Source organism: Limulus polyphemus, unplaced genomic scaffold, assembly GCF_000517525.1.
Source record: "Limulus polyphemus unplaced genomic scaffold, Limulus_polyphemus-2.1.2 Scaffold466, whole genome shotgun sequence".
Taxonomy (NCBI): Eukaryota; Metazoa; Arthropoda; class Merostomata; order Xiphosura; family Limulidae; genus Limulus; species Limulus polyphemus.
Window position 1 is genome coordinate 451,684 of NW_013666076.1, and position 11,461 is coordinate 463,144.

Genomic DNA, 11,461 nt, shown 5'->3' on the forward strand with positions numbered 1-11,461 from the left:
TATTTAAAATGTAGGGATTACATAGCTAAGCGATACATGTTCAACCGAGAAATATTTCATTATGTCAACAGCTTTTATAACATACTCATTCCAACATTATGTCAACAGCTTTTATAACATATTCATTCCAACATTATGTCAACAGCTTTTATAACATACTCATTCCAACATTATGTCAACAGCTTTTATAACATACTCATTCCAACATTATGTCAACAGCTTTTATAACATACTCATTCCAACATTATGTCAACAGCTTTTATAACATACTCATTCCAACATTATGTCAACAGCTTTTATAACATACTCATTCCAACATTATGTCAACAGCTTTTATAACATACTCATTCCAACATTATGTCAACAGCTTTTATAACATACTCATTCCAACATTATGTCTCTAATTTTCACTGATTCTTTGTATTTATTGTAGTTTTCCTTAAGTTTCGAGATATTAATTGTTGTAATTGTTCTTTTTAACAGTTTATGTATCATTTTAAGAATTTTATTTATGTTTCACTGAATTTCAAGGAAAAAAAATCAATATTTGTAAACATTTTATTTAAAAACCTTGTCTACGAGACGTTTTATATACAACATACTAACACTAAAAAAAGATATATTTAGTTCAGGTTGTTAAAATAAAGTTATAATTAAATATATGAGTATTACTTTACATGGATATTTCACAAGGCACAACGTTTACTTTAGGTGAAGTTACTTAGGGTGGTGGAGTCTTTCAAGTTCTGAACTCCTTTTGTTAGAGGTATTGTCAACTCAGAAGCTCATAATTCATATGCTTCCTGGCGCTTCAATATCACAGTGCGGTTTTCCTGAAATTCGAGAGACAAACCAAACTTCTCGTGTGGCAACGCCATTGCCATTATTCAGGAAAGATACCTGGATGAATAACAGTGGTCTATTGGTCAACCTTTTTTATATACCACTTTAATGAACAGCTAAAATATACTGTTAACGGGACAAATGTTGACTGGTTACGAGCGTGATGTGATGTAAAATGGCGTAGCAAATATTGAGTGTTTGATTCATCTGACCGACAAAACAGCAACTAAAGATCAGAAATGGACAGGAAGATGATCTCTAGCCACATCCACACTCTGTGACGATCATGTCGTCAAGTTTTCCTTCACGCCGTTGGCTATGACTGTCAATCACTTTGACCATAAGAGGTTCTCTTTTCTTGGAAGTACAACAAAGTCGCGGGATCTTGTTTTTCATGATCCTCCGCATCCAGTTCTGGATCAAGGCATGCTTGTTGAGAAAATTCCTGTACCTTTTATTGCACTTTCCTTTGCACACAAAGGCATCAAACTCTTTGGGTTCAATGACATATTCCCAGCCGGTCCCTTTGAGAGGGATACTTTGGAAGGATACTTTCATTTTGTACCGGCAGCATTTTTTAGTCTTTTCACCATGAGTACAGTCCATGGGATATTTGTGGGTGTGGCGGACATTCCGCCGTGAGCGACCCGATCTTTCTGAGAGTTGGATTTCAAGAACAGTCTGATGAAGTACCACACTACTTTGTTGGTTGAAGGAACTGGCTTCTAGGGAATTGTTAACTGATGTAAACACAAAGTCACAGTTACTACATACAATCTGAAGTCCGAGTTTCGACTCGGAGTTGGTTAACCAGCTTTCCACCGTGCTGGAAACATCAAATGTTTCCCAGCCCTCTGAACCCTGTAGTTCCAACATGCGAGAAGTGACTAGAATCCGTGTCTGGGATTTGTCCCCCACAGAAGTATTCACCAGTCTATACACAGACACCACTGGTTGACTTTGGTTGATTTTTGTGGAATCCACGCTCTCGTGTCGTGGATAGCTTGTAAAGTTCGCTGGAAAGAGAGAACCGGATCCCCGAGTTCTGTAAACACGTAAAGTTGCTGACGTTACAAAGTTATTACCAGAGAGTTCTCTGATATCTGGTAAAAAATACACGTTCAAAGATTCAGGTGTTCTAATGTCCATCTTAGAAGACGAACCTGTAATGAAAATAAATAATGTCAACAGTGTTTGTATATCTTAACGATCTATAATAAAAGTTTTAGTTGTTATTAAAACCCTGGTAATGTGCTAATTTTTTTCATGACTATGGGATTTGTAAGCTTATGATATAATTGATAAAAAAACAATAACTGCTTTCATGAAATTAAAAGATCATTTTCACACTCCCTATTACATACAGTCATACTCCTTGATAGAATCTAAGGAAATTGAATAAATCATTACAGAGGTTCTTCTATTGTGAATGATTAATTGGAAAATATAAAAGATCGAACTATGAATGTGTAAAAAAGTTCTAGTAATTATACACTAAAATAATTCACAGTTCATCAAATGTTCAGGGCAGATCCTGCAAGAACAACATACTGAAAGTTTGTACTAGAATAGAAATTCATTTACATTTTTTATGTTGTTTATACCAAATTCTATATAAGTTTTTCAAATATAGGGGAAGGCTTCATTCGCTGATATTGATTTCAATAAAAGTTTTTAAAATGTTGATCGATTTCTTCAGAACAGACCATTAACTGGGCTGTTTCAAAACTTCAACTACAAAAAAAAGATCGAAAAGGACTCGCATAATGATGTCAAAATGTGATCTCATTGAATAAATGAGTGTATGAATACCCTTTCTCTTTTTGTAGTGGTACATTTACATTTTTAACTTTTATAAGGAACAAGAAGGTAATAATGATATTTGGTGGAACTAAACAGAGTCTACCAGAGTGTATGAGATACGAGAACAAATCAAACTTTCTAGCCTTCCGGTGGCTTAGCGGTGAGTATGAGTGCTTATAACACCATGATTCGAGGGTCAATCCTTCTGATGGGCACAGCGCAGATAACTCAACGCAAATCTTTGCGTCTAATAACAAACGCACACACAAATTGAGGAAGTATCCTTTTTTTTTTTCTAAACGCCATCGAGATATCTTCCTAAAAAGAATTTAAAAATCACAGTAATATTGTCCAAAAGACATTTTTAGGAAGTGATCAATATCCAATTTATGGGGTTCTATAAAAACTTGTGAGACGGTGAGCTTCTGCTTCTAAAAAACCAAATAGATAAAGACATAGATTTTTTAAAATTTGTTATACTGTGTAGGGTTTTCTTGATTGCCAATATATTTTTTTATTAGTGACGAAGGAATAAAATAATATGAACACGTTATTACAGACTAGACTATTAGAAAAGACGAAATAAAACTACAAAAACGACTTTCATACTACCCAAGTAACGTTATAAGATTGGTGCACAATGAATAGATAAAATAAACCATCAAACTGTTGTTACACAAATATTTGAATACAGTTGGTTTACAAGAGATAGATGAAATAAAATATCAAACTGTTGTTACACAAATATTTGAATACAGTTGGTTTACAAGAGATAGATGAAATAAAATATCAAACTGTTGTTACACAAATATTTGAATACAGTTGGTTTACAAGAGATAGATGAAATAAAATATCAAACTGTTGTTACACAAATATTTGAATACAGTTGGCTTACAAGAGATAGATGAAATAAAATATCAAACTGTTGATTGTCTTCTCTATCTTGCATTCTCTGTATTGCTTTGTTAAACAAGATGTTAGACTAAGGGAAAATCCCAATTCATAAAGGACCTAAATTTCATGTGATCATTCGTTTATGTGGTCCATACAGGTTACGTTTATGTGGTCCATACAGGTTACAGAATATTGCCATGGTTCCTGGAAGTGGTATAGCACCTTTTATTACTTTTTCTTGCAGTCCCTACATGTTTAAGTTGATAGTATGGTGTGTGTTTTTTTTAATATTACACGGAATTTATGGTGTGTTGCCCTTGTGAAAGTTCGTGCTGCATTTGATAAAATGTGTTAGTACAGGACATTGGTTAAGAACTTTTACTAAACTGTGAATTTGTACGTTAATAGCTATATGGTAGATTTAAGCTGTTTACTCATGGCAGTGTCTATAAAATAGTTATACAGTGTCTATAAAATAATTATATAGTGTCTAGAAAATAATTATATAATGCCCATAAAATATTTATAAAATGTCTATAAAATAATTATATAGTGTCTATAAAATAATTATATAGTGTATAAAAAATAATTATATAATGCCTATAAAATAATTATATAGTGTCTATAAAATAATTATATAGTGTATAAAAAATAATTATATAATGCCTATAAAATAATTATATAGTGTCTATAAAATAATTTCGCCAACTTTGTACTTCCCTTTCTTAGAAGTCTCCTCGTACAAGGCTGAGCGTGGCCTAGTAATTATGGCACCTGGACTGTGAATACAGAGATTCATAATTTACGTTATGCTTTCGCAAAAACACACTCCGCACTTTGGGGTCGTGATTGCGCTATAAGAATGACGGCCAAATCCCAATATTCTATCAGACAAGGGCCCCCCCAGTGGCACAGTGGTATGTCTGCGGACTTAGAACACTAGAATCCGGGTTTCGATATCCGTGGTGGGCCGAGCACAGATAGCCCATTATGTAGTTTTGTGCTTAATTACAAACATACATACATACTATCAGACAAGAGCAGCTCAAGAACTGGCGGTAAGTGTTATTGATCAGTTGTCTTTCTAATAGTCTCTCAGTTCAAAATTAAGGAGTGTGTATGTGTGTGTGTAATTTTGCACAAAATTTCTGAAACAAATAATAATCTCGTACACTTATTATAAACATCTAGAACATGTTACGATTTCAAAACACCGTTTCTTATTTGTATTAGTTAACGTGGATCCCATTTCAAAATTTAATTGCTTCAAAATACGAATAAAGTATTTTGTCGAGAAATCACTGAAGTAAGTTTTCCGACAAGGCAACTAACTTGCTTTGTCACTTTTTACAGTGGCTTTAAGTAAATGTTTCTGTAAAGGGAATTTATTTTGTCATTCTTTACAATGGCTTTAAGTAAATATTTCTTTAATGAGGATTTATTTTGTCATTCTTTACAATGGCTTTAAGTAAATATTTCTTTAATGAGGATTTATTTTGTCATTCTTTACAATGGCTTTAAATAAATGTTTCTGTAAAGGGAACTTATTTTGTCTTTCTTTACAATGGCTTTAAGTAAATATTTCTTTAATGAGGATTTATTTTGTCATTCTTTACAGTGGCTTTAAGTAAATATTTCTTTAATGAGGATTTATTTTGTCATTCTTTACAATGGCTTTAAGTAAAAATTTCTTTAATGAGGATTTATTTTGTCATTCTTTACAATGGCTTTAAGTAAATATTTCTTTAATGAGGATTTATTTTGTCATTCTTTACAATGGCTTTCAGTTTTCACAGTTTTCATCACAACTGTAACAAAAAATTAAATATTTTCGTAGAAACTATTTAAAACCAATCAAATTATTTTTGATTTGTATCTTCATAATTGAAATTTCACAAAAGTTAAGACAATAAATAGCAATACTGCGAAAAGGGCATCAAGTTCATTAGAATTGCAAACTTAAGCATATTGTTGTTTCTTGAACCCCTTCATTTTGTGATACGATAAGGACCATAAAAACGTCTACTGTCTTGTTTAGACGTGAGCAGCTGCAAGAAATGAGGACTAACTATCTCAAGTCGGAACCTGTGGTCACGAAAATTTGTAATTACCTAGCGAGCCGCCAGGGTGTTTCCCCGAAAAAGCCTCAAGGTTTTTACGTGTATTTTTGACCCACTGTGTATATGTGCTCCAAATAACACAAGAAACCATCACATCTTCGGCTCTGAAAATGTCAATTATTTTTTGAATGAGGATTGGGTGGGGGTATAATTAACAAAACATTCTCGAAACTAGAATTTAACATATTTATTAACGACGAAAAAAATCGTGTTCTTTTATTGTTTAGTTTAATTTTGTTCAAGTTAGGCATTATTTTAAGGAAACTGTGCTTTGAAATTTTGTTTACTTCACTAGGCACATAATGAAGGTATGGAGGAGTGATTGTAATATAAGAAAATCGGAAAAAATCACTAATTCAAACAAGTCTTTTTTTTTATTATCACTTACACCGTTCAATGCATTTGTTATCGCTGTTTTTCATTCTATACTGATGGATATTTTAATAAGATTAAGAATTATCAGACCTATAAATTTGTAGTTTTGATAAACTGCTTTGTCAAGTGATTGTAGCACCACGTTTTTGAAGCAAGACTCATATATAAAGAATTATTGAACTTTACAAAACTACTCTTAACATTTATAGCACTTGTTTCAACATGTAAAATGAGCATGGTGAGAGAAATATTGGTATCAAAAGCTTACGTTATGTTAAAATACGCTTAAAACGATTATACAAAATGGTATTTTTAAGTTGAGTGCTAGAAACTTAAATTCACTGGAAGACAGTAAAATCCGACATGCACATTATAGACTTAAAGATCGTAATATGAGAAAGTTGGTGTTAAAAAAATTTAAATACTCTACTGTGAATAAGAGGCATGTGAAGAAATCTGTTTTACAAACACACATCCAGGTAAAATTATTGTTAACAATTCATTGAAAACCACTATTGACATACAATGCTTATTACATACTTAAATAAAACCAACAAACTACTTATAGCTAAGAAATTTCTACTTAGTTCATGTTATTATCAGACTAATTTTCAATACGTGCTACGATTATCATACATTTAAGGCTCAATTATAAAATTTGTAACCGCGTAAAAAAAATCAAAAAGTTGATATTCACGAGCCGTATGGCAGTTTGAAATGTTTGAAGAAAGTGCGCAAATCTATAACTTACCGTCGTAAAAAAACAGTGCAATAAAACTTGAAGTATTCAAAACCGTTTTTGGTAACGTACGAAATAACAGGGAAATTTTTAAGTCGTCTGTCTACAAAATTGGATTTCACACTGTAACAGTTGTTGTCAAGCAATTTGCTAATATAAACAGTCTCAAGCACTACTGTGTCTGCCAGCCTGAAGAGACCTGGTATTAGGTGAAAGGCCTCGTCGGCATTGGATATCGCAGTAATAGTGTGGTTGACATACCCTGTTCTATACTTTTACTCAAAAGTTGTTATTAATGATAAATAATAAGTAGTGTACATTTTTCTTAAGTTCTACTGTAAGTAATTCCCTCTGTTGATAGTTAAGCAAAGTCCTTAAGAGTGTTAAGTGACTCCCAACGTGTGTAAAACAAATCGATAAAGTTTAATGTTCGTTATGCACGTTCTAGGTTGTTGTTCAGTTTTTGAACCCCTTGAAATTTTTATCTTTTTTTTTGCAGCAACATCTAATCACTTAACGCTCCTCGTTATCCAAATGACCTGATGTTCAGTACATCGACTTGTATATCACTCGTATTGGTCGCCTTGAACAAAACGTTGAATAACTTTTTTAAGGTTTTAGAACACTCAATAAAAAAATAAGGCCTAATGATAATTTCAACTATAAGAAATAGTGAAGAAATAAACAACAGTGTTATATGTACAGGGTGGCCCAAAAAGTGTAAAAGTGTACTTATCCTTTAAGTTATGCAACTTCAGTATATCGATTCTAAAAGTTTTATTTGTATTTCAGATAATATTGAAGGATGTCTAAAAAATAAACCCAAAACTATTGACGATTTAAAGCAACAGATCACAAATTCTTTCCATCGAATCAGAGATGTAAATTGTGTAACAGTCAGACACTCCGTCGTATATGGCAATGACTGTTTGAATGCTGGTGGAACCCAGTTTGAGCATCTTAAATGATGCAACAGTGCATGTACAGTTAATTTGTTGTATGAAATATTAATAAAGGCGTTTTGCCGACTTGTGAGTTCATTTCCTATAGTCATATAAGCATTCGAAAAGTGAGTACATTTATTTTGGGCCACCTTGTATATATTCCAGTTGAGCTTTGTTCGATCTACCAGCATTAAGGACATTTAAGCGACGTCGAAGTTTATTAGACTTTTTGTAAAAGGAATACATTGCAAAAGTATCCAAAATGTATGTGTGTGTGTGTGTGTGTATGTGGGTAAAACTCACATAAAGGACTCTAGAAAATTTAAAGAACTTTCAATATACACCTTCAGTACAAAAAAAATTGTTAAAAGTGTGAATAAAATTTCATACTGCTCATACCTGAACTTATACTCACAAATATAATTTTTCTTCTGTACATGTAACTGATATAGTGTGAAATTTATATCTTCAAGTGGAAATAATTATATTAACGTTTAACTAGAGTAACATGTCGTGATATTTTTAATTTATTGCTTCTCGAAAGCACCGTACAGTAGTTCATTAAAGGGAGTGGGTGTGGCCTGTCAAGTAGAGTGGCCGAGTTATTAATCCGATAATTCATGATTCACATCCTGTTGGCGCAAACAAATTCCACACTTTCGGTCAGGTAAGAGTAGCCTAAGAGTTTTCAGTGGGTGCTGTTAACTGGCAGCCTACCCTCTAAATCTATCAGTTCACTATTAAGGGTGGACATGCGCAGGTAGCCCTTGTGTAGCTTTGCGCGAGATCTTGTTTGCAAATAAATGTGTGTAAAATCATAAAACTGTAAGATAGAAACATTTTTGTCTTATTTTTATTTCAAAACGGATGGATAGCCTCACTCTTGCATTCCTATTTTCTGTTATAAATATTGCAAGAAAATTTATCTGTATTCATAACAATATAAGATTCGGAATGAACGCTGTCATGACAGGTAAAATTATTGAGTGTTCGTAAGTCAATCTAATATTGTACAGTACTGGTGATTTTAAAAAGTATTATTATTTATGTTATTGCGTTATCTATTTAGGCAACTGTGAATTTCTAGTAAGTTCAGAAGTAGTAAAAATAGCAACCAGCTGAAACCTACATATTTCGTTGCACTTATATGTTCCCAAACACAGGCTTTACTAACTTCTTCCAACAAGATGGAAGAGGGCTTCCCTCAAAATGGAATATTTCAATTATAAGGTTAGCTTTATAAATTGACCAGGAAAACCAAATAATGAGAATGAATCTTATAAATAGTTAATGTCTCCTGAATGTGTGTGTGTGTGTTTTATAGCAAAGCAGCATCGGGCTATCTGCTATGTACACCGAGGGGAATCGAAGCCCTGATTTTAGCGTTGTAAATCCGAAAACTTAGTGCTGTCCCACCGGGGGATTCTCCTGAACGGGATGGGCCGAAACACCGCAAGAGTGGGACTACAATATATACTCAATTAGATTCTTATTTGGGGCTCGAGTGAGCCACTCCATATGGACAGTAGTATTCCCGAGGGAACTCATCCACGAACAGAGTATGGTGTGAGCAACATTGTCATCCAAAAGAACAAACATATCACCTCTGGCGCCAGCGTACAGCGTCATGTAAATATCTATAACTCATCCCTGTTCTGCACAGCTATAGAAGATTTATCATGGGACACAAGGGGGAGGGATCAATCTTGTTATTGAAACTGATGTCAACCCAGACCAAAATGGACCCACAAATCGAACAGCTGTATTCAGCTTTTTTAGCATGTAATAGGGTCCCAAGATAGTCTTCACGCTCTGACACAGTGGTTTGTAAACTAAAGATAAGACCTGAAATCATCTAGAATAACACTGGCGTCCAATCTTGCTTAGTCCAAGCCAGGTGGTCTTGAGTCCAATTTCAACAGTTTTGCTGTGATGCTATCAAAGGGATCCTAATATTGGTTTTCCACAACATCAAACCAGCCTCATTGATTATACTGCATACAATTTGGACCAATACATGCAGTTTGAAGGTCACTACAGAACTTATACGGTCAAGAAGTAGTCTTGTCTGAGTTTATCTTTCTTGTTCTTTTTTTTTACATTTCAAACGATTCTTTGTCGCTTTGAAGCATGGAAAACAATATTTTGGCTCACACGTAAGCCAACAGCAACATGTCATTAAGACACTGTAGCTTGTAGCACTATTACACTCCCCTTTTCTGTTACAAATATTGCAAGTACATCGATCTGTATTCGTAACAATATAAGATTCGGAATGAAGGCTGTCATTACAGGTAAACTCATTGAGTGTTCATAAGTCAATCTAATATTGTACAATATTTAGTGATTTTAAAACGTATTATTATTTATATTATTACGTTATTTATTTAAGCAACTTCCTTTATTTTTGAATTGTTATCGTTCTAGCTATATTACTTTACAATTCCTCCACACTGAAATATGGTTGGACCATAATGGTGCAAAATACAAGTACTGAAGCATAAAAAGTAAAAGCAATGCAAAAAAACAACACTTGTAGCACAGAGTGTGTACCATTTGACAAAAACTCCTTTATTAGAATGGTCTGTAACTGTCACAGATGATAGCTATAAGTGGTATGTGACCAGGAATGAAAAACCCCTTAACCAGCGCTTAAAACTAAGGCAAAACCTGACAGGTGTGAAAAAACAACAACAAAGAAATATTCAGTATCTGTTTGCTTTAAGAAGTAGTGACACCTAGCAGCAAATGTTAAACGGTATATATATATATACATAAAATTTTGACATTTAATAATGTGAAGTTCTAGTGAACGTAGACATGTATATATAACACTGAGTTTCAACTTACTTTAATTTTTCTCTGATGTTACAGTTCTAGTAACTTTAGAACTGATACTCAAAATATTGAGTTTTTAGTTATTCGTGTAATGATACTGCTCCAGTGAGTTTAGAATTGCTATATTAAATGTTAAATTCAAACCTTTGTTGTTTTTGTTGGGATATTCTAGTTGTCTTAAAGGAATAAATAAAATTGTGTTTTAATCATCAATTACGGATATTTTTATTATTAGATTACAGTTAATAGGAGTAACTGTTATTTGCAAGTATAATTCTTATTGATAGTGTTATTTCAACCTGAACAGCACTTCATGCGCAGGTGAGCTAAATGACCAGGTAAGAAAACCCTAATTTTGAACTATACTCACTAAAGAAAGGGTAGCCATTAAACAGTATCCACTTATACACGAGAGCTTTGTATGGTTTTTGAAACAAATAAGGGGACTAATTGTTATGCTTATAACGCGCCTACAGCTGAAAGTGCAGAGCGTGTTCAGCGGAATCGAGGTTAGAACCTTGAGTTTTCCGAATCGTATCTCTCGTAGTAACCACGAGGCCACGCCTGTCTCTATTTCTTAGTAAATAGTCATATTAGTGTAGATTTTGACAACCTTACGATTTGCTTCACAAAATCACCACAGCACTAGTATTTAGTTAATTTTACAATAGAGCTAATTAATATTTTCTATACTAAATTCATATATTCTTGTCTATATTAGAAAGTATTACTAATATTTGAAGTTGTCTATTTTTCGTGTTTTTAATACTTGATTTTTACGAAAGGTATATCAAGAGGTACAGCATCCATAAAGTTTTTATTAGGTTTAAAACGCGTAAAGCATAATCGTTAAGCCCCCAGTGGCACAGCGATATGTCTGCGGACTTACAACGCTAGAATCCGGG

General features: G+C 33.3%; 1 protein-coding gene across 1 annotated transcript in view; it reads right to left on the minus strand.

The window, feature by feature from the left end:
* Positions 1–590: 590 nt before the first annotated feature.
* The window catches only part of LOC106458453 (bone morphogenetic protein 5-like), a 17,702-nt gene continuing 6,831 nt past the window's right edge, over positions 591–11,461 (minus strand). The window contains exon 2 of the mRNA XM_013917967.2: positions 591–2,006. Coding sequence (XP_013773421.1) covers positions 1,102–2,006 — 905 coding nt within the window. The 3' untranslated portion in view covers positions 591–1,101. The remainder of the gene's footprint in view (positions 2,007–11,461) is intronic.